Source organism: Crocodylus porosus, unplaced genomic scaffold (genome assembly GCF_001723895.1).
Source record: "Crocodylus porosus isolate Cpor-Errol unplaced genomic scaffold, CroPor_comp1, whole genome shotgun sequence".
Lineage (NCBI taxonomy): Eukaryota > Metazoa > Chordata > Crocodylia > Crocodylidae > Crocodylus > Crocodylus porosus.
In genome coordinates, this window is record NW_017728951.1 from 54,551,265 (window position 1) to 54,575,716 (window position 24,452).

The 24,452-nt window shown below is 43.5% G+C and overlaps 1 protein-coding gene across 1 annotated transcript; it reads right to left on the reverse strand.

Moving 5' to 3' along the window:
- Positions 1-212: 212 nt before the first annotated feature.
- Positions 213-23,628, reverse strand: LRIT1 (leucine rich repeat, Ig-like and transmembrane domains 1). The gene is made up of 4 exons (XM_019555579.1): positions 23,412-23,628; positions 20,366-20,832; positions 9,514-9,819; positions 213-1,522 (listed from the first exon to the last, which is right to left on the reverse strand). Exons 1-4 carry the CDS (start codon positions 23,534-23,536, stop codon positions 531-533), a joined length of 1,890 nt encoding a protein of 629 aa, XP_019411124.1. The 5' UTR covers positions 23,537-23,628; the 3' UTR covers positions 213-530.
- Positions 23,629-24,452: the final 824 nt, after the last annotated feature.

Genomic DNA, 24,452 nt, shown 5'->3' on the forward strand with positions numbered 1-24,452 from the left:
TTACTGAGCAACAAGTTGCATATTTTCACATAAGCCTTTAATCGTGTTGGGAATAACACATGAATCCAGGAATCTCCCAAACCTTTGCAGTTACATATCTAGTATTATTAGAAAAAACTTCATCACTTGTCATCTTAAAGGAATTCAAAGTATCTCATATTAAAATGTGTAGCATATGACAAACCAGGTGTTAAACAGCAACATATTGGGATGGTTTCATATTCAATGAGTAGAGTTCATTTTGTACAAGGAACAGCAACAAATTTAGGAATTATCACAGACATCTTTGGGGCTTTTCTTATCAGATTCAATGTTATCATAACCAAAAAGTTCTAACAAAATGTCCCAGCAAAGCTGGATATATAGTCAATCTCTTCACATTTTATTTTTCTGAACATGTTGGGTAACATTAGAATTAACACAATACCTGCCAACATTATGTACTGGTGTGATCTGCAGAGTAAAATCATATATACCCTTCTGTGTGTCTCTGTCTCTGCCTAATGTGGCAGTGACTAACCTAGCTAATATTAACAAAAGTACTCATTGGGTTGCCCCTCCATCTTTGGTATTGCCTCTGAATCCACACTGGATCGTGCAGATAGCAGCCTGTTAGATTCATCTGCGGTATGTCTAGTCAAGTATTCTCCTTCTGTTCCTTTTGTTTTCGCTCCTGAAGAGAGGCTTTCAAATGTGACATAGGAGTCCTGGATTTCCTTGGGTTTCCGCACTAAGCATTTTTTGCAGCGCCTTTTCAGTGCCCCACAGCAAACCACTAAAGTCAGAGGAACAGCTATGACGCAGGCCACACTAATCACCACCACATTAATGAGTTTTTGGGTTCCACCAGCACTGGCAACTTCATCTGTGGAAAAGATGGTGCATTGCTCTTTCCTAGGGATCAGTCCTTTCATGCAGACACACACTATGTATTTGGTCTTTGGCAACAGCCCATTAATGGTGATCTTCATCTTACCTGGCTCCACATTGATTCTACGCATGTCTCTTTCTCCAAAAATGGCATAAAGAACACTGAATTCAGTTGTGTTCTTTGCCAGAGGGGCTTTCCAAGCCAATGAGATACTTTGATCTGTGTCCCCTATCACTCTAACAGACCTTACTGTACGTTCTGGCTCCTTTTGACCAGTGGGTGGACTTGATAAAAGGTTTCTTCGGTTGTTATTCTGCTCACTAACTATATTCTGGAGCCCAAGATTCTCTTCTGTACCTGATCTGGCACTCTGTGTAGGCGAAGTTGAGGTTGTGATAACATACCTAGCCATCAGTTTGTCATTGTAAGCAGCTGCTTCCATACTGCTCACCTTTCCATTCCAGACTCCTTTAGAGTTAGCATTAGGATCATCTGTGTCTTCAGAATCAGTGATAATGAGGGATATAAAGGCTTCTGTTGCCCCTAGGAAGTTCTTTGCTTTACAAATGTACTCTCCAGAATCAAGATAAGAGACTACAGGTAAGCCCAGGATAGACCAACTCATTCCATCGCTAGACATTTCCTGATGCACTAAAAGAAGCAAAAAAACAAGGATATAATATAAAATACAAAGATAATACTTTCAGAATTTTTATATATACACCATAGTGATCATTTTAATGTCACCACAAAGACTATGAAATCAAAATACATTTATTGAAAGGACATTAACTATTAAAGTGACCTTGAAGTTGGTCACTTTAAGCTAGCTCATCCTTACATACTCCTGCAAAAAATATGAACAGTTTTTTCTCCTTCTTTATCAAAGAAAAAAGGCTTCTGGGTAGTGTTTAATATTAGTATTTCATATTATCAAAATCTGATTAGGGTTACAGTTCAAAACCATGATAAAGGACATAGTTCAATCTTCAAGGAAAAAATAACTTGCATATGCAAAATACAATAAGGATATGATGTCAGAGGAGTGGACTGAGGTGTGTCTGGAAGAGTAAATATACTTTTTACTTCTGATTTACATGAAAGAAAATACTGGAAAATATACTCATAACACATTTATGGATCCCATCTAAATTAAATACACAGAGGCAAGTAGCTGGGAAATAATATTCCATTGCTATAGAATTAAGGTAAGTAATTATACCATATTAAAAACTGAGAAATCTGAACACCTTACAAAAATTCGATGAAATCATCCAGTCATGTACACCCAACTGATCTTTGATTTTCTTGCTCTACTACATACCATCCCCTTTTCATCCCCTTTTCTCCCTATCAACTTACAGTTGTACAACAAGAAATGAAAGCCTCAAGTACAGTTAGGTTTGGGACTAACCAGGAAAAAAATATTATTTTTTTGGCACAAATATGGAAATCAAAGCACTAGCAATCTCTCCTATCCAAATTTGTCTCTTCTGAAAGAGACTTTAATTTAAAATAGAAAAGAATCTAAGCTACAAAGTTTAAATTGGGTTCCAAACTTTCTCAAAGTCCAATGGAATTAAGCCTAGCTTTTTAGACCAGGAAACTTCATGATGAAAATCAAATCAACCATAAAGCAGAAAATGGTTTTGTTTAGGTATGTACTGAGTAGGGATGTTGAGTAAAAGACATTTCCAGTCTTTCTGTAGCAATTCAATCTCATTATAACATCTAGAATTAGTTCTTTTTTTTTTCCCATTCAGGAAAAAAATATTCAAGCTATCAAAATGTTGTGGTGGCAAAGAAGATGCCACCACTGAGATGCAGTCTATTTTTTCAGCCAAGTGCCCACTGACAAGTAGCAAACCTATGCTTAATGGGGCAGAAGATATATCAATCTTGACTGTAGCTGAACTTTCTGGACTGCATGCTCTTCTTTGTGTTTTGTTATTTCTTTAATGTAGGAGGTATGTTTTCAGCATGATGTGTTAACATTATCATTAGTAGTAGTTGCTCCACTAAACCCTGTATATCATGCACAACAGAGCAATGACCTGTGAAGATCACCAAAAAGAAGTCTTATTATATGTGGTTCTACACCTGTGAAAAAAAAACATATATCTGTTCCCTTGTTGTATTAAGAAATGGAATATATCTGTTCCCTTGTATTTCTTACATTGTATTAAGAAATCGGGTAACACTTTAAGGGTCCTAAAGCACTTATACACTTATTTTGTTCAATCTTATAAGGAAACAGGATGGCCCAATGGGAAAGTAACTTAGAGTTGTCCTAAAATTGAACCCTTTGGGCATTCTTGAAGTCGATAGTAAATTGCACCAGTGACTTGAGTGGGGCAAAGATTATGCCTTGAATCTTAAGTTCTGCAAGTTGTGTGCTGACCCATATGTCAAGTGAGTATGTTTTGTTGCTCTTTATAACAACCTATGTATTAAATAGATCCAGCAATTCTGTCACTATATAATGAGGAGAGGAAGTTAGTTGTGTTAGTCTGAAGTCAGGCAGAAAGTGTGGTATGGATTGCCTTATAGACTAACTGAATCAGAGATGAGCAAGACAACACTTCATCAGATATTAGCAATCATCTGATGATATGAACTATTCACAAAAACATATGCATCTGTTCTGTCTTCCTCCTTAATGGATATCGTGAAGGATACAGCGCCCCCACCCCTATTCCAATCTAATGAATAACAGGGCTACTCAGAATTTTTCTGAATTACCATTTTGCCATCAGAACACACTAGTTCATTGAAACTTTCCACAGAAATGCATAAGTCTTAATATTTGTACTGAAGCACTTAGGAGCTTTTACTGTTTCATAGATTTCATAGACATTAGGGCTGGATGGGACCTTGCAAGATCATCAAGTCCAGCTCCATGCCAAAAGGGCAGGGCAGTCAGCAGGGGTCAAATGATCCCAGCAAGATAGGCATCCAAGTGTTTCTTAAAGAAATCCAGAGTATGTGCCTGCACCACCTCTGGGGGGAATTTATTCCAGGGACTTGGACAGTAAAGCAGCTTTTCCCTATGTCCAACCTAAAATGGTCTTCCAAGAGTTTGTGACTGTTGGACCTAGTTTTCCCATGGGGTGCTCTGATGAACAGATGTTCTCCCAGTTCCCTGTTCACACCCCTTATATACTTACAGGCTGCCACCAAGTCACCTCTGAGCCTACACTTCTCCAGGCTGAAGAGTGCCATGCCTCTCCTCATAAGGCCAGCCCTCTTGTCCTCTAATAATTTGTGTGGTTCTCCTCTGGATTCTCTTGAGCTTCTCCACATCCTTTCTGAATTGTGGAGCCCAGAACTGGGCACAGTATTCCAGCTGTGGTCCCACCAAGGCCAGGTAAAGTCAGAGGATGACTTCCAGGGTCTTGTTTGAGATTCATTGGAAGATGCAGGTCAGAGTTTTGTTTGCTTTGCTGGCTGTGGCATTGCATTGGTGGCTCATGTTCATCTTGAGGTCTATCTTAACCCCAAAGTCTTTTTCAGATGCAGTGCTAGTGAGCGTAGCACTGCTGAGCCTATAAGTATGGTGTGGGTTCTTTCTTCCAAGATGGAGCACCTTTCATGTCTTGGCATTGAATGCCATCAGGTATTGATCCACCCACCTTATAAACCTGTTGAGGTCAGCCTGGATTGCCAGCCTATCCTCTGAGGTGGCTGCACTTCCCCATAATTTGGTGTCATCAGCATACTTAGCCAGTCTTTTTGTAACACCTCAATCCAGAATATTTATAAACACATTGAAGAGTACAGGTCCAAGAACGGAGCCCTCAGGGAAGCCACTGGTTACAGTATGCCAAGTTGATTTGGTTCTATCAGCTATCATTCTCTGGGTCCAACCACGGAGCCAGTTCCACAGCCATCGGACAGTGAAATTGTCTAAGCTGCAACTCCCCAATTTTTCCATGAGGCTATCATAGGACACCAGGTCAAAGGCTTTCTTGAAATACAAGAATATGATATCCACCTCTTCTCCTTTGTCCAGGTGATACATCACCTGGTCATAAAGAAGATCAGGTTGGTTGGACAAGATCTACCCACTACAAAGCCATGTTGTCTCTCTCTCAGGTTAGGATCCCACTGTGCTACATACTGTACAATCACAGAATAAAAAATTTTCCCTGTCCTTCATGATTTACCATCTATTTATATGAATAAAACAACAGGGGCAGTACAAGGAGGCCATGAAAAAATATGTGAGCAGAATGAGCACTGGTCTTAGTATACCAGCACTCTACCCTTTATGAAGGTTTTGTAAGCACCACAGTAAAGCAGTGTTTTGAGGAAGATTTTGAAAAAGAACAATGAAATGGTTGTATGCACCTAAGTGTAAAGCATGGAAGAAAGCAGAAAGCTACTTGTTTGAATATTTAACATGTGATTTATTATGGCTGTTATCAAGAGCCAGTTGGAAGTGGAAATCAACATCCTGGTACTGAATGAGAAATGATAGATGGGGAGGAAGTAGACCAGAGGCAGGCAAAATACAGCCCGGAACTGCATCCAGCCTGCCAAGCCATTCTACCCGGTCCACGGCAATCCTACAAAATTTAGAAAACTAATATTTATCTGCCCCGACTGCCTGTCAAAGCTGACAAGAACCAGGGGCAAAAGGACCTAGGGGGAGCCTCAGCAGGACTGAACAGACTAGCCCTGCCCACCCCCAGCCATTTCACTCTCTTCCTGCCCCTGCCTTGCTCCAACACCACATGGGTGTATCACCAGACCAAGGAGCATGGGGCCACACCGGTACGTGTGTGTGTGTGTGTGTGTGTTTGCGCACGTGCGTGTGTGTGTGTGCAGGCAGGGACAGTGTGGGGGGCAGGCAGGGACTCTGTGTGTGGGTGTGTTTGAGTGTATGGGCAGGCAGGGACAGTGTGTGTGTGTGTATGTACATACAGGCAGGGACAGTGTGTGGGGGCAGGCAGGGACAGTGTGTGTGTGTGTACAAGCAGGGGAAGTGGGGGGCAAGCAGGGACTGTGTGCGTGTGTGTGTGCGTGTGTGTGTACACGTACAGGAAGGGATGGTGTAGGGGGGTAGGCAGGGACAGTGACAGGGAGAGCAGGCAGAGATGTGTGTGTGTGTGTGTGTGTGTGTGTGTGTGTGTCTGCAGGCAGGGACAGTGTGTGTGTGTAGGCAGGGACTCATGTGTGTGTGTGTGTGTGTGTGTACATGTACAGGCAGGGACAGTGTGTGTGTGTAGGCAGGGACTCGTGTGTGTGTGTGTGTGTGGTTGTGTGTGGGTGCACGCGCACGCAGGCAGGGACAGTGTGTGTGTGTGTGTGTGTTTAGGCAGGGACTCGTGTGAGTTTGTGTGCATGTATGTACAGGCAGGGACAGTGTGGGGGGGCAGGCAGGGACGGGTGTGTGTGTGTGTAGGCAGGGGTAGAGTGTGTGTGTGTGTTCATAGGCTGAGTCCCACACATGCACCCAAGCATAAACATGCACCCACGCCCCCCTCACACTGCCACACACACAGACCCATCACATCCCCTCACACACCCCAGGCACACATTTCCCCCACAAACCCCCTACCCACCTATACCCCACATATCCACACCCACATACCCACATACCTACAGCCCCCTCCACAAACCTATACGCACCCCCCACAATATACAAAAGTAAGACTTCATTTTAAGCTATTGTGCAATCACCTCTATGTACACTACACAAACACATGTAAACCATGACATTATTTTTTTAAACCAAATTAATGAATGCTGTAGATGTTCACTTCTTTAGAATATAATTTGGTATTTTTCCAGTTCTGAAAGACCAAAACCCTTGCTGAAAGGAGTACTTCAGGGGGCAAGGGGAGGGACTTCTGGTGGCTAAGGTCAGGGGTTAGGGGGCAGGACTTCTGGTCACAAGATGACAACCAGGTGCAGGGCATCTATCAAAGGGCAGGGCTACCAATGCAGCCCTTGACAGCTTGCCAAAACTCGGTAAGCGGCCCTACACCCACAATAATTGCCTGTCCCTATAGTAGACTATTAAGGCCTAATACAGCATTTCATGCAAGAAAGAAAAAGGTTTGACTAAAAAGAGATGGACTACAAAAATGATCTTTGCAGCAGCTTGATGAATGGATACAAGTGTAGAAGAATGGATTTTGTCAGATGGATGAGGAGGAGCTTCTGAATGAAGGAAAAGTAGAAGGAACAAGTAGAGAGAGAGAGGAATTGAGCTAGAGAGAAGAGTGTTATAGAAGCCCATGGAAAAAAAGATTCTAAGACCATGGTTCTCATCCTGTTTAGACTCAGGGCACCCCTTACTAGACTCAAGGCACCTCTCAGAAAATGCCAGCTCTTAGTTTTTGCTTGGTTTTTGACAATGAAAAAATAATAGAGCTAATTTTTCTGCTGCAAAGAACTCAGAAAGACCAAAATGTTCTTGACACTATTTGAAAGCTCTGGGTTTACCTCATGAATTATGTGCAACAATGCTAATATTGTGCAACACCCTTAGAAGTATCACATAGTACCCCTGGGGGCCCTCTCACCCAGGCTGAGAATCACTGCTTTAAGGAAGGCAAGGTTTACTGAACTGAAGATGATGTCAAGTCAAACAGGATGAGGCTAGATTACTGGTTCCAAGATTTGACTAGGAAATGTTCATTAGAAATTTTGGCAAGAATTGTTGCAACTGAGAGCAAGGGGCATACCTGGATTGGAGACAGTCTAAGATAGAATAGGACAAAAGGGACACCAGACAATGCTTACAGATAAAGCATTCAATGAGTTAGTGGAGAAACCCAAAGGGAAGTGAGAAGTTCAGGAAAGCAACTGAGAGTAAGAATGAGAGTGGACATGAGGAAGATGTGGAGATAGGATAGGATGGAAACTCTGAAACAAGTGAAGAAGTTACAACAGGAAAGCCCACAAGAAACATCTATATCTGTGGCAAGACAAAAGGAAAGTAAAGGAAGGCAAACAAAAGGAAAGGGTTATATTGAATGCTGTCATTTTTTTCTCAAAAGGAATTGGTGAGATCTTGCATAGAAAAAAATGTGAAGATGGGTAGATGAGGGAGAAGGAAGTCAGATTAGGCTGTTGGCAGACATCAATTTAGTCTCATGACTGGTACCTGATGAATGTTATCCTGGATCCTAAGAACTGTGCATACTGACATGCCAGACATGGGACATAGGATAAAATTTGTCAGATCCCATCACATGTCAGGACCTTCAAACCTGCACTAAAAAGTCCAGCATCATGGGCTTTACATCAGGATTATTAAAGGTGCCCAGGCATAGAGATCCAACGAGCTCTCCGCAGGTCAGCACTTTTACAGTGTTGCTATGCCCTGGCACTTTTAAAAGCCTTGCTTTGCAGCCCCATGCAATGCAGGGCTAGACATGCAATTTGGGATCTGGCATAAAATTTGTTAGGACATAATGGCGTAACTATATTAGCATTTTCCAGCAGCCAAGGGTAGCAAAAAGGTGGCTGGAATTGCTGGTATATGATTCAGTTAAATTGGAGAAATAAAGCTCTTTAGCCAGGGATACAGCAAAGATTTCTAGTGGTTCAGAATGGAACATTTCTATTTTGAAATGACTTTTTCCCCAAATTTTCTCAATTTTATATTACATAATATGAAGAGATCATTTTAAATCGGAAAAAAAATATTCAACTTTACCTAGAAACTTTTCAGTTGTCCAGGAACTTTGTTTTTAATTTGTATTATCAAAATGCCCTGTCCACTCTCTCACACTGTGTGACACAGGATATTAGACAAGATGGAAATATGGTCTAACCCAGTAAATGGCAGTTCTTATTTTTCAGAAATTTTCAAAATGTTGCTCTTTTCATTCAATTTTGGAATTGAAAAAAATGCAAAAATGCAGATTCCCTTATAATATTAAAAACCTAGTTTTTGCCCATCCTGAATTCAAAGACAACTTAAATTTGAGGGCAAAACTCTATGAAATTATCTTAGGACTAAGTTTGTAACCTGAAATATAGAAGATGTTTTCATTATCTTTTACTGACTTTTGTGTGAGCTTAATATTAGTTCCATTAGTATACTAAGGTTATTTCTAGCACTTTTTATCTTCTATCTGCAAATTTGATCCTGGTTGAATTTATATCAATCAAAACCTTGATAGAAAGATTAACTAGCCATTTAAATGCTAGGTCAATCCTGCAAAAGCATCATTAGGGACCTCTGGCATCCCATAAGATGGGAAGACTCTTAAATATATCTTTAAAACTAATTTTAAAATGCCTGTTGTTTCAGCTGCATATTCTTCATTCTTGTATGATAGACAGATGTGCAACCACAAAGAAATACTTTCAGAGATGGGAAAGAAAATTATTGCTACAATATAATTATTAGGGAACAGAGAAAAAGTAACCTATTTCGTGATACCTTTATTAACATCCTTATATCACATTGATGTGTGGGTATTCATTCAAAATTAGATCAATACTGTGGAGAGGTATAATGTTAACTCTTGTTTTCTTTTGTCCTGTTTCCTTATTCAGCAAAGATGTAAACAGTATTTTTACTTATTTGGAAGGGTGAAAAACTGACATTTGCTTCATAAACCACAGAAAAATACAAGCCTAGACTCTAGTCACATGATGCAGTATAAAGCCAAACTCACCTGTGCCATTAAGCCGATTACCATCAGCTCTTCTCCAGCTGAGTTCAGGAATGGGTACTCCAGTAGTACCACATCGCAGAAGCACAGTGCTGCCCAATATGGTCTTTACTTTGGCAACAGATGTATGTACAACAGGACTTTGACATTTTCTTAGTTCAACTTCACTGAAGAAAACTCCAGCAAGACTCCGGGGGGTGAAGCACTTCAGTTTTGCTTCTATAAATGCTATGTTAGGAGATTGGAAATTTATGAAATGGACCATTTCATACAAACTGCAATCGCACACCCAAGGATTGTCTTGTAAGCCTGTGAAGACAAACCATTACAGTTATTTGCCACTCTGCTACTAACCATTCCATTGCTACCTTTTGCTTTTGTTCTTTAGAAAAGTTGAATAAATGGTGATGGGCTCATACTCTACCACATACTAGCTTAATTTGTAGTCTTGTGGATGGACTATAACCTGACTTCTAATCCTCACCATCAAATTTTTGTAGTGTAGCTATGAACTATGGCTATTTTCCCTTTAAAATGGAAACAACAATTCTCTAATAAAGCATTTTGAGATCTGTGAAGAAAAAGCACTAAATAAGTATAAAGTATGATTATAAGATTATAACAAGAAAACATTAGACTCTCCATAGTTAAGATTGCAGTTCTATATTTTTGACTTGGAAAGAAAACAAAATTGGCCTGCAAATTGCTACTTCCCTTTGAAAACAGAGAAAAGTGCTCCTGCAAAGCTTGAAAAGAATTCATCCACCTGTTTTATTTGAAATTTGACTTCTGCCAAAAGTGCCTTTGGCTGTGTCTATAAGGCCTCCAGAGGACACTGTCGGTAAGAAACAAGCCCACCCAAATTCAACAACTATGTGCAACCAATCCCACTAATGGGCTTCATTGTACATAGCTCATGGCAACCCTAAGCAAATGTTCCCCAGCTCTGCTTGTCTGGAATGCTTGAGTGCTGTGCTACAGAACATGCTAAGGGCTGTTCTGAGCCCTCAGACCTGCTCCTGTGCCATATATGCTGCATAATTTGCAGGCTCAGACACAAGCAAAGGTGTCTATGATTTTTGAGCAGCACACCCAGCCTTGCTGCAGAAGCCATTGAGAGAGAGCCTTTGTCTCCTTCTAGAAAATATAGTTTTTTAGTTGAGTTTTTACTAAAAATTTCCACTTAATTAATTTCTTTGGAAATCTGTGGCCTAGTTATATTAGAGAAATATAGTCGACTCAAAAATATCTTTCAAATGCTTGAGACCATCTACTTCCCCATTTATTTCAAATGGAGTTATGCAGTAGTCCTGCTCTACTACTATCAATGAAGTATTTTTATCATTTACTTCAACAGAAGCAGAGTGAAGCATTATATAAATGTCTGAACATTTTCCCTTTACCTGGCTAACTCTGTGTTAGAAAGAACATAGGATCCCTTTTAAAATCACAGATACCTGCCTTTTAATCAACCAGCTGAAGTCTTTTGTTTTAGGAACTGTAGGACAAGGGTGCTAGGTACATATAGTTTATTGGGGAAAGTTAACAGCCATTCAGTAGTTAATGGAATCAGATTTCAGCTGTAAGTTTGTAAACTCTCCTATAACTAAAACACAAAGATATTTATGCTTTCATATTGTCTGATTCTTAACCTTATAGGCAAATATTTTTTTAAATTATCCCATTAAATAAGATTAAAGAAATGTGAATTTAATTCCTTTGCTCAGTTTTACAAATGTCTACATTTTTTATGTGTCTTTCCACCCAAAAACATCATTTTTCACCCAAAAATGTGAAGAATGAATGGATTTTTTAAATCCCTTAAAATAAAATATTGACATAAAAATCAAAATCAGAATAATGTATAACAATGAACGAGAGTTAATATTGTTCAGTTGTGACAAATTATGTATTCCTTTATACCAGAATAAAGTAAAGTATTTCTTCATAATTTAGGCAATATTAGATTGCTAAAGCACTTCACTGTTCATTACTTTGCTTTCAAATGCTTGAGCTTGGCATATAAAATAGTGGGTGTATAATCATACAGGTACAGCTGAAAAGCAGGTGAGCCTGTCATCTAATCTTCAAGTCAAGCAGCAGTCACAATACATAAAGCATTGCTTTCCTGATATTTTTTCAAGTAAGCAAGCTACTCCAAATACTTGTGTTAAATATATTTTTCTGGACTCTTATACTAGGTAATGTAGTTAACTATTCTGGATGCGCTGGTGAAAGAAGTGATTTTAATTTCAGGTACTGTGTTCAAATCACTATGGATTAAATAACTGATGGTACCATTGTTGTATTATACTTTTACATTAAATCTTGGACTTGTCCTTGCTCACCCATGGACAACCTTGACAAGCCCACAAAAAATGTTTTCTGATTATCAGTTGCCCCCCCTTACCCATCCCTAGTTATGATACTGCTACTAATGACTTTATTGCTACCCAGTTCTCTCTGAAACTTATCCCTGAAGGTGATAAAGACAGCTTATGCTGTCTTTGTGTGATATACAACCCATGGTAGCCACTGATGATCCACTTCCCTATTACAAATATTCCTCAAGACCTACCTGATGAGCCACGTTCAGGTATTGCCCAAAAGGCATCACAAAACTAAAAACAAATGGCAATGAGCAAGTGCTAAGTTAATTCCAATGCTACTCTTATTATAATAAAAGCAGGCTTTTGAGATCATTCAGAATTATCTGCCTTATGATTTAAAGGGTATAATTAAATCTCTCCTATTCATATATTATGTTTTAGTGTGAAAAAGCACAGTGCAGGAGAAAACTAAGTGTATAACTGTGTGTGTGTCTCTCTCTCCCCAACTGCTCTATAAGCCATGGATTTACTACACTAGAATGGTAAATGTATGTCTACTGAATGCCATCCTGGGTCAAGCCTTTAGGGTCAAGGAACCAGCCTGCATATTGTTTTATGTACTACATTACCCTCACATACATTTCCATGCATTCATTCCTTAAGGTCCCCAGGTCAGGCAAACTGTGTGAGTGGCTATGCTGGCATTTATAAGTCAGCCAAAGCAAGAACACTGGAGTCTTGTTCTGATCAAATAGTATAAAAATGAAGTAAATTTCTACATGTAACTTGGCTCTCTACAAAAAGAAATTCACATCACAAATTGTTACATTCAACATCCCATCATTGCAACATGAATAAGATCATATAATTCAGGGCTGTCCAACTGGCAGACCAATGGCCACATCTGATTCAGGAAGGATTAAAGCCAGCTCCCACCGAGCTGCCACTCCCCTCATTGCTCTTGCTGCTGTGATGGAAGCCAGAGTCCCTGGGACAGGGCATTACAGTGAAAGAGAACCCAGTAGGATTGTTCCCTACATGGTGAGGGGAGGGTTTGCTGCCTGCATGGTAGCACCAGCAGAGAGGGTCAGGTGGTAGCTCACGCTGCTCATGCAGTGGTAGCAGGAGGGGTGAGGAGCAGCAGCTCCCATGGTACTGAGGATGGTAGGCTTGTGCTGCTCTCAGGGCAAGGAGGGGAGGTTTGCTCTGCTTGCACAGTGGGGGAGGAGGGCTGCTTGTAATAGCGGTCCTGGGATCCCCTGCAATCTGTGGCCCCCCACAGCATGTGGCCCGCACAATGTACTCATGACCAGGTACAGCCCCAGCCACACTGAAGTTGGACTGCCCTGGTGTAAATCATGCAATACCTAAGGTGTGTCCTCTGTTGAGAATTAGCACCTTGCAACATGCACAGAGGAGATGCTCATTTCATTCTTCCTTTCTTTCTGCTAACCAAATATTAACTGCTATTAGCTAATAAAACTAAAAATGTGCAATTTGTTTCTTTAAAAAAATATTCTGGTTTCTTTTAAGTGTAACTTTAGTTATATTAGCAATGTCTGTTTCCTCAGACAACCGTCTCAGATAATAAGAGTAACTCATCCTCTTTGATGGGATTTTCAGCTAGACTGGGCACATCTACATGTATTATTAATGTGCCTAAATAAACTACAGTACAGTCTGCACCAAAATCAGCTGCTTCCTAGGTGCAGCATTTTCACATGAGCCCAGGACTGCAACAATTTTAGCAAGGGCAGAGCAGCACCAGGCTGGGAGGGAGTCGGGTGGGGACATCAGCACTGGGCTCTGAGTGGTGGCATCAGGCAGTGAAGGAGCTGGCTGGAGCACAAGAGTGCTACAGTGTGGGGCTAGGCAGCAGGCAGCCTCCACAATATAGCACCCTCATGCCCCAGCCAGCCCCAGTTACAGTCTACACATGCTGCTGCAATGGGGAGGGGACTCCCGGCACTGCATGCAGGAGCCACGCACAGCCAAGCCAGTTCCTGCCTCTATGGAGTTGTCTCAGCACACCAGGAGCTAGGACCTGGTCCAGCCCAATGGCATGTGGCTCCTGCGTACAGTGCCAGGAACACCAGGTAGCAGCAGGAGCCAGCCTGGTCCTGCCTGAAGCCACACACCAGTGGGCCAGGCTAGCTCCACATGCTACATGGAGTCCCTGAGTCTCAGTCCCTGAGAGCCCATATGCCATCATGGGGATCTGCCAGCAGCAAACCACAAGTGCCCTGATGGCCTGCTGCTGGCTACTGCTGGAGGGTGGGGCTGTGCACCATGCAGAGAGGGTGAGCAGGGGACCCACCCCTTCCACATAGTCCCTGCAAGCCAACACAGTTCCCCTCACCCCCACACAGTCCTCCCATACACACAACCCACAAACTCACAAACCCCACAACCACAAACCCCACAACCACAAACCCCCCCACAATCCATCCACAAACCCCATACCCACAAACCCCTGCAAAGGCCCCACACCTCTCCCCCATAAACTTTACACTCATGCCTACATCTACCCACAAACCCTCCCAACCCCCCCCTACAAACCTTCCAACACACACATACACCCACACCCACCCACATCTTCCCACTCCCTCACCCTCACAAATCTCACACCCTGTATGCCCAGCTGCCAGACAGGATGGGACCTGCTGGTGGGAGCTGCAACTGCAGGGGCAACTGCCACACTGCAGTCCATGCCCACACTGGTGCTGGGACCAGTGGTCCCAGCCGAGCGGGGTGGTGCTCCTGGTCCCAGAAACCACTTGGGTGGTGTGATGGGCTCTGGGGAGAGATGGAGGTAGCAGCAGAGATGTGTGAGTGTGAGAGAGAGAGATGGATGGGGCTCCGGGATGGGGGATGAGGGAGCACTCTGTAGCCAGGAGGAGAGGCCACCATAGCCAGGCTTAGATCCCCGCTCTGCTCCACTAGAACAGGCTGTGCAGGGGAAGACTGGCCTGGAAGGAAACGGACTTGTCCAGCCCCTGAGCCCCAGTCAAGGGCTTCCCAAGAACAGCATGGGGATCTCTATGGCCTGGGTACAGGCACAGGTTAAAGAACAGCAAGGGCAGACACTGTTCACAGCCACAAAGCAGCCAGTGAGACAGCTGCACCTATACTGGTGCCAGAACAAAGCTGCTGCCAGGAGGGAGCTAGTGGGGGGGCAGCAGGGGCTGTGGGTTGGGAGTGAGGGGCAAGAGCATGGGCAGGGCACTGACATCCCAGTTCTGCTTAGTGCCCCATATCCTGGTGAGGAAAGGGGCAGGGGCACCTGTGATTCTTCTATGACAAAAAAACCCCAAAAGCCAATGCCAAAGTGTATAGATATTTAGAATTCATTTTACTATGGTGATAGAGGCACTGGTAGGCTTCCAAATTGCTTTAAAATTATAATATATATCAACGAAATGTTGCCAAACTGCTCTCTCTATATATAGTGGCTTTCCATTTGAATCAGAAGAACACAGATTTGGAGTCTTTTAATGAGAGAATGTGGGGGTTTTATCAGAGAATTTGCAATTTTTAAACAGGGAACACCAGGATCTCTGCTGGTGAGGCAAGTGGCAGGACCCATAAGAGAAGCCTGTCCAGAATGAGCACTGGGGACCCAGCTGGAGGGCAAATGAGGTGGCTGGATTCCTGGCCATTTGGGATCAGGAGAAATGCTTTGACAGTCCAAAATGGGCCATTGCAACAGGCACAACTTCCAGGCAATAGCTGACCAGATAGCAGATATGGGGCACCAGAAGACATAACAACAGTGCCTAACAAAGGGCAACTGTGCAGCCATAACCCACTGGCAGCTGGCCCAGAGTTGCAGGAGGCTCTGCTGCAATGCCCATACCACAGCCCAGGCAGTTGTGTCGTCTCCGTCTGGATCTGGCTGCGGTGCAGCCATAGGGCTACAGGTCCAAGGGGGCAGATGCTGTCACAGGTGGCAGAAAGCCACAGCCAGGCAGCAGCCCCCACTGTCAGTCTGCTGCAGTGGGTAGAGGGTCCAGGGGTCACACCAGATTATGGTTGCTTCAGCCATCCAGCTGGCACAAGGCCCAGGCACCAACTGGCCAGGCCTCAAAAGCTCCTGTCTATTCATAACACTCAGACCATAGGCTCTAAGGCCCACCTGGCTAACTAGTAACCCCATGTGGGGCTAATGAATGAGTGGTACAACTAAATTCTTGGGACAACTAATGAAAAATACAGGATAAGACTATGGTGTGTATCAAAGGCTCAAAACATGAAAATAAGTGCACCTGAGGGGGACACCAAGTAGAGCCCCCAGGGACACATCCACCAGTCCTCAAAGACATCCAAGGAGATGAAGAAATGCACCCAGTGGTGCTCTGCCAGGAAACATGCTTGGACAAATGAAAGGAAACTGGCCCTTCAGTCCCTGGGCACCTTCACAGTCAGAGCCTCCTTCCTGGTCACATACAGGGCCCACTTGGCCAGGGCCAGGAGGAGATTGACCAGGAGGTCCCAGGACTTGGTGGGGCCATGGAGGGGGTGCCCAAAAATAAAAAGGTGCAGGGTGAAGTGGAGGTGGAGGGGCTGCAGCCTGGTGCACTCAAATGTCATGTGCGCCAGGCTCTTCCTCTGCCCACAGAAGCGACAGGAGACATGGGCATCTGTGAAGCTTGCCACATACATGCCCGTGGCAATGGCTCCATGCAGGAGCCACCATCTGAGGTCCCCAGTGGCTCATGGCATGAGGGTGGAGTACAGGCTCAGCCACTGAGGTGCCCTAGCTACACCCTCGCCGAGCAGGTCCTGTCACTTGGTGTCTGGGTGGGATGAGAGTGTGGCATGATGGATTGTGCAGTGCACAAGCATGTAGAGGTGGCAGTGATGGACGGTGGAAAAGCGGGCCAAATTGGTGTCCTCCAGCTGGCTCAGGTGCCAAAGTAGGGAGCACCACAAGCCCGGGTGAGGCAACAGCCCCACAACAAACTCTGGTGGGCTAGAGGATACAGGGCAGGGTGGGCTGCCACCACACAGGACCTCATCAACAAAAGCAATGCCATCAGGAGATAGGGCAGATTTCACTTCCTTGACCAGCCAGCAGGTAGCACGTGTCGTGGGTAGACCCATGCACTGGACCTGCGCAGCAGGGTCCACCCACTCCTGCCTATTCATAGTATCATAGAATCATAGAATCAATGAGTCAGAAGGGCATGATGGATTGTGCAGTGCACGAGCATGTAGAGGTGGCAGATTATCTAGTCTGACCCCCTGCCATGGGCAGGAAGGAGCACTGGGGGTGTGTGGGGTCATAAGACCCCAGTCAGGTGCCTATCCAGTCTCCTATTGAAGATTTCCAGGGAAGGTGAGAGCACCACCTCTCTGGGAAGCTTGTTCCAGGCTCTGGCCACCCTTACAGTGAAGTAGTTCTTCCTAATAGCTAACTTAAACCTATCCTCCCTCAGCTTGTGGCCATTGTTCCTGGTGACTCGAAGGGGGGCCCTGCTGAACAGACTTTCCCCGAGTCCCTGCTGCTGGCCCCTGATAAGGTTGTAGGCAGCCACAAGATCCCCCCTGCTGCTGGCCCCTGATAAGGTTGTAGGCAGCCACAAGATCCCCCCTCAGTCTCCTCTTGCGGAGACTGAAGAGATTCAGGTCCCTCAGCCTCTCCTCATAGGGCTGTCCAGGGACGCCCTCACCCATATGAGTGGCCCTCCTCTGGACCCTCTCCAGGTTCCCCACATCCTTCTTGAAGTGCAGCACCCAGAACTGGACACAGTACTCCAGCTGTGGCCTGACCAGCACTGCATAGAGGGGAAGCAAGACCTGTCTGGACCTGTTAATAATGCCCCTGTTGATGCATGACAGGGTGCGGTTGGCTCTACCTATTGCTTCATCGTACTGGCAACTCATATTCATCCTTGAGTCAATCATGACTCTAAGATCCCTCTCTGCCTCTGTGCTGCTGAGAGGGTCAGCCCCTAACCTATAACTATAATGCTGGTTCCCTCTCCCCAGGTGCAGCACTCTGCACTTGTCCTTATTGAACCGCATCCTGTTCAGATCCGCCCACTTCTCCAAGCTATTCAGGTCTGCCTGGATGCGGTCCCTGCCTGCCGGTGCATGGACAGAACCAGCTGGTTCAGCACCAGCACTCTCCCATGCAGGGAGAGACACCTCAGGAGTCCTGCTCATGCCTGCAGCCACTCCACCACCTTTGCCTCTAGCCAGTGCCAGTGCCAGTTCTCCAGTGGGGAGAGGGTAATGGGGGACAGGTAGACACCCAAGTACAGCCGTGAGCCCATGCTCCAGCAGATCCCATGGAGCACGGGTGGGAGTGAGTGCACCTGTCACCCATCACCCACCATCAGGCCAAAGCTCTTGACCCAGTTGGCCTGGGCAAAGGAGGCTGCAGAGTCCAATGCCTGGATGCCTGGAGGTTGCCAAGGGATGGCCTTAGCTGCCACCTTGTAGTTCATGCAGAGGAGGGACATGAGACTCCAGTTCCTCAGGTCTTGGAGATCCCCCTTCTTCAGCAGAAGGTTCAGCACAGCCCTCTGGCACAATAGGGGGAGTTCCCCACTTCCCTCAGATTCAGCCCAGACTGTGGCAAAGTCTGGGCCAAGGACATCGCAGAAGGCCCAGTAGAACTCCATGGTCAGCCCATCAATGCCTGACAACTTGTTGCCAGGCATCAGGTGGAGGGCAGCCAAAAACTCAGCCAGAGCGAGAGGCGCCTCTAGCCAGTTCTGGTCACCCACACTGACCTGTGGGAGTCCCTCCCACAGGGTCTGACAGGCTTTGGCATCAGTTGGATCCAGGGAGAAGAGCTCTTCATAGAAGGCCCATGCACACCAGCATATCTCACCTGGATCTGTAAGGGGAGTGCCATCACCCACTAGAAGGTAGGTGATGTACTTCTTGCCCCCCCACCCCAGCTTCTCTCCAGGGCATAGAAGAAGCAGGAGCCACGGTCCATCTCCTGAAGGATCTGGATGCGTAAAAGGACAAATGCACTGCAGGCACAGTGGTCATCCAGAGCACAAAGCTCATTCCACCTCTGCCAACACTCTTTGCAGAGGGATGGGTTGGTTGGATCAGTGGCCAGGCATCTCTCCAGCTCCAGCACTTCCCACTGAAGGTGCTCCCGGACCGCCTCCCTCTGCCAGGTATGCCCCCAAGTGTAGCTGCAGCAAAAAAGCCAGGTGTGCGCACCTTCCCCACATCCCACCATCTCCGAGCCAAGGGGAAAGCTGCCTGTCTTTCCCGCCAGGCCAGCCAGAACTCTCAGAAGACCTCCCTGAAGCCCACATCCTCCAGCAGACTGGCACTGAAATTCCAGTAGGGCAACCCCGGCCCAGCTCCCTGGGGCCTCACCAGCGTACAGTATATTCCTGAGCCATACTGTATCCGCACCATGTCACAGCTGCCACACAAGAGCCAGGTGGGGGGGTGATCCCCACTGTCCCTCGCTGACCCCTGCTGCATGGAGGGGCTCTGCCATTAGCCCTCAGAGGCCCCAAATCAATTCTACTGCAGCCAGTGAGTATGGAGCTTTTTTTTTCTTTTTTTTTTTTTTAAATGCTGGGAAGCTGGGGCCGGTCAGAGGATAGGACAAGGCAGGGCAGCCATGGGGGCTTCTCCCATGGCTCCCCTGCCAGGGCAGAAGCAGGCACAGATGGAGGAGCTATGGGAGAACCTGCAGCCTCCCGGCTGATCTGAATCTCCAAATCTCTCCAAATCTTTTCTGAATCAATGCAGAGGCTTCAAATTTGATTCAGGCCTTTTAATGGGTCTCCCAATTCAATTCAGATTTGAGGATTCAACCGCTGAATCTCCTCCGAATCTAATCAGCAACTGAAGCTTCATACAGCCCTACTGAGCACTCTTGATATAGGCTATCAAACAAACATCAGATATCAACTACTGAGTCACTAACTGAACTAACCTGGGTTGCATTGAACAAGAGGTTTACATCCTCATTACCTCATTACATCCTCATTCTGAGTATGCTCAAAATACCATGAAGAATATGTCTTTCTGTCCAAAGTATCTAGGAAACAGTCATTATTATTATATCTAGTCCCTGTTAGGGTGGTGGAGTCTAGTCATTTTATGGCCCACTCAATAATGGCAGACCCAGCTTTTACTCTAGGGTAAACAGTCTACCATATCTTTCTATATAGCTCTATATTTCCATGCCGGTAAACTCTGCCACAACAGTAGACTAAATTATTGCTGAATCAGCAGTGTTACCTCCTGAAAGAAAGACTGCTTTATTTTGCCAGCAGTAACTTGTTTGGCTGAATAAGGAGCAGAATTGGTGAAATCTTAAAAAAAAGTATGTTCAGAACTTTAACAATCCTTACTTTCAGCAGGACATCTTTTGCCCTGCCTGGGGCATACAGACATCAGCAATGAATTGCCATTATTATTTTTTTTTTCCTGGAGTGAAGGAGAAATCTTAAGCTACTATTACTATATGCTTCACATTTGATAGTGATATGTCAGTGGAGTTCTAATATTGCCCCATTCTTATTTATTTCTCTTACCTAAAATGATCTTGGAGTTGTCATTGGGGAAGTAAGGAACTGCTTGGAGGTTTGCCCAGGCTGAAATGAGAGCTTGAGGAAGAGTCATCAGTTTATTGCTAGACAGATCCAGATAGGTAATATTCTTTATGTAATGAGTTGCTTCCGCTGATACTGAGGTGAGTTCATTATTATGTAAGTCCAGAAGCCTTAGCTGGGGCATGTCTGCAAGAGAGTCCCATGGGAAAGAACTTAAATCATTCCCATCCAGTCTTAGCTCTTGTAACTGACGAAGACCCTTAAAAGTAATCACACTGAGGCTGGCCAAAGAATTATAGGGCATCCAGAGGAATTCCAGATTATGGAGAGAATGGAAAGCCTCCCCTGGCACTCTCCTGAGGGCAGTCTTCTCTATTCGAAGTTTGATTGTATCTCCTGGGATGTTCACAGGTGTGATTGTCATTTCTGGGTCATTGCACAGCACAGTTCTAGTTGGAAAACACAAATACTAAAATTATTTTTCCTATATTTTGAAAACTTTTTACATTATTTCAGCCTTCATTTTCTGCATCCTTAGTACCTGCATCCTCTTCCTTCATACTCTTCCTTTTTATTTTCCTATCAACCAGTGATCTATATATAAATCACTCAGTCCTGTAAAAGTGAAGCAGTTTAAGAGCATGAGGTCAAATATAGACTTGATATAAGTGACTTCAGTTTGTTGCACTTGTCAATATTTGGCATGAATCTGCTCCATACAGTCATTCTTCTTTTCATTTTTAATTCACTTACTGAAAGTTGTAACTGCAAGGTTTTTACACTAATGATCATGCCAGTGCATATTATAACACCGAATACCATTTGAGCCACAAGGGATTTGACCTGAGAGCCAAATATTAAGCAAGTCTCAATGAAGTAGGGGAGGGAGGAACAAACAGGAAATGCAGCATGGAATCTCCTATTCATAAAATGAAGACAGGAAAAAAAATCAAAGCCCACTTTGAAATTAGAACTAGAGTGAAATCTGTTAGGATGTGCAATGGTCTTGAAGCCACTGTACTCCAGACATTCACTCAACTAGGTGCATCAAAGCATCAGAAAATGTACTTTTAGGAGTAAAATTGCAACTCTGGAACTGGACTTAATTGTTCTTTCCCATCTCTCAACTGCACAGGGCAAATTCCAAAGACTTTATTTTGTATTTACTCAGACCTCATACAAGCGTGCATGAGATTGTCGATACCATGGGGAAAATGCATTCTAAAATGCTCATTATTCTGTCTAACAGCAGTGGAAAAGGGCAATTTCTTCACATGAGCAACAACATTAATTTATACAAAGTGCCAGGGTCTAATAAGCAGTGCCATTTCACATGCTAGAAAAGATACTATAAGAGAAATACAATATTATCATCCAAGTACCATCTCCTTGTTATACTAGCCAGTTAATAAAGAGATTATAAAACTAACAAAACCAGATTACTTTTGGTTAGAAGAAGAATATTATCAGTGCAAATAAACAAAATAGCTAAACTGCTTTTGCTTGGTCAAGTTTCCCCAAATTTAAAGGTTTTCAATTGTCCATGTAAATTTCTAATTTTAACTCAGCACACAGTATAGTTGCTTTCTTCCAGTATTTCCTACCAGAGATTAAATCTCTGATGAAAGAAGCGTGCTCAAACCCTGCAACCTGAGAAATGGAAAGCTTCATGTGGTTTTCTTGAAATGGCTTCTGGATAACTCATGAGATAGCACATAGCTCTGGAAAGTCTCCTTAATTGAAGGTTGATGTTTTGGAAAAAAAAAACAACTAAAGAAAAAAGAATTCCCACCCCCCAAAAACCTCCAAAAAAACCCAGATTTTTTTAATGTAAATGGCACTGAGTGTTCATTAATAGGAGCATATTAATGTGCATTTATGCTGTTGATGGCAATTTTAGACAATATTGTCAAGTAGTAACCTACAACTCTGCTATCTGATCCCCTAATATTAGTGGGAAATCTCACATTTTGTCTGGAGAATTATTATACAGAAAAACAGAAACCATTGCTCACTTAAAGTGAGCATTAGACAGTGTAACCTACTTGTCACACAAAGTAACATAATTTTTCCCAGTCCTTAGAAGGGAATTCCACTGGGACCTATGGCATCTAGGGGACAACTCACTATTTCTACTGCATCCTCAATAAATTGCATATAATTCTTCTCAGCAGTATACTTATCACTGAGGAGCCACTAACATTTATTTCTATTGGACCTGAAAAGTTCTGGCAAAAACAGACCCATTTTTTCTGGGGTCCAAAATATAGATGGCAGGTTTTAATTTCTTCTGTCTAGAAGAACTATTTATTTTGAAAGGCACCAATTGCTCCTTGTCTCATAAGCTTTTCTCTTGTTAATGTACCTCATAGAAGTTTGCCGTATTTCCTGTTGAATCAGAGCACAGCTTCATGACAATATTTCAGAAAAAGTAGTGCATCTTCAGGGAAAATCTCTTTGTAAGTGTGATTCGTTCTAGCATTAAAGAACTTCCAACCTTGTCTTCGGTATATTTTTTTTTAACTGAAATCATTCTCAGCCTTTATATTTAATTTATGGAACATGCATTTTTATTTCCTTCTGATTTGGGGACTGTTTCCTTCTCATAAAACCTCTATTTGAAGGATTCTAAAGCAAATGGAATACAAGGCAAATGCACGTGCAGTTTTGAAACCACAGTACAGAGAAGCCTGGTTTGTCCTTGGAAGCAGAACAACTATCTGAAGACATAGTTTCAGCCCATAAACTTAAAATACACATTTTCCATTTTATTCATCTTTTGCTATTCTACCGATGTTAATTATATTGCTTCTCTGCTAGTACAGAAGATCATTGAATGCTTTCTCTGAAACCAGATTACAGTGTGCTCAGGAGCTAATCCTTCTGCACATAAAGCAGTAGTGCAAAGTGGTTGGAAAAATAACAAACAAACAAACAAACAGTCACAGAATAACACTGTTTTCCTCTTCACACATCCTAAGGTGAACATGAAAATTTTCCACGCTAAAAAAACAGAGTATCAACATACCTTTCCTTTGTTGCTTCATTGAGACTATGAAAAGTGCAGCTACATTGGGAAGGGCAAGAGCTGTGAGCCAAAGGCAGCCCTCCAAAGGCTAAGCAGCAGACCAAGCAGCCCACAGTGATCCACATTGTTACCTGTGCATGTGAAGGACACTAGAACACTAGACAATGTGGAGGCTTTTCTCAGTTGTTTTATCCATGGACTGGTTGCATCTTGTTAACTCTCTTTCGTTTCCAGTCGCACAGCGATCTTCCAGCCCTCATTGAATCCATCAGATAAAAAAGGATAGGCAGGGGATTAAGGATGGGGACTTGAGTTATTTTCATGTAGGTGCTTATTGCTTCCTGGAATCATACTGATGGTGCAGTTCTCCCCTCAGTGAGCCATAACAAACCCAGATTCCTACAAAAATACAGTAGCTATCACATGAAAAAAAATAGTGTTTTTGTGAGCTGTATCAGAGACAACATCACTAGTACCTTAATAGGTTCAGTCAGAAGCTCAGTTTCCTACAAGGCCTTTTGGATATTCAATAACAAGTTAACACGGCAGAAATTTCTGCCATTGTGTAATATACCAATATGAGAAATCATGTTATTAAGCTTTTATTTTTAAATAAAAATGTATTTGTTTATTTTGAAGATGTGATGAACATTGTAAAACAAGGAGATATGGACACTGTCTTATTAGCTCATCCCCTGACTTAAGAGCTCAAGAAATCCTCAGAAACACCAAATACAAATCTGCTGCCCTCTTGCTAGACACCTGCCTTTGGGAATCAAACCATTTTTACTCCCCTCCTTTGGAAACAATTTTTCTGAATATGAGCAAATGCAGCAATAATAGCAGAACTCAATAACAAAACCTGTGATTTAAGGGTTCCCTTTACTTAGAAGAACAAGATGAATATTAAAAAGTAAAAATCAACCTTGCAAAAATTTAAATATGAGTAAGTTGGAGGCTTGCTGCCAACTTTTTTTAAGCAACAGGGTTACACTCATATTAACAAAGATACCAATTATACTGTATTCCCCGCTCTGATAT

Bases quoted from the DNA above. Each gene is read 5' to 3' on its own strand.
- LRIT1 (XM_019555579.1), bottom strand. From the start codon at position 23,536: ATGTGGATCACTGTGGGCTGCTTGGTCTGCTGCTTAGCCTTTGGAGGG. The intron at 20,833-23,411 runs GTATGTTGATAC...TTTTCCAACTAG, and splicing joins AATGAAGCAACAAAGGAAAG to AACTGTGCTGTGCAATGACC. The intron at 1,523-9,513 runs GTGAGTTTGGCT...TGCTTCTTTTAG, and splicing joins TAATCGGCTTAATGGCACAG to TGCATCAGGAAATGTCTAGC.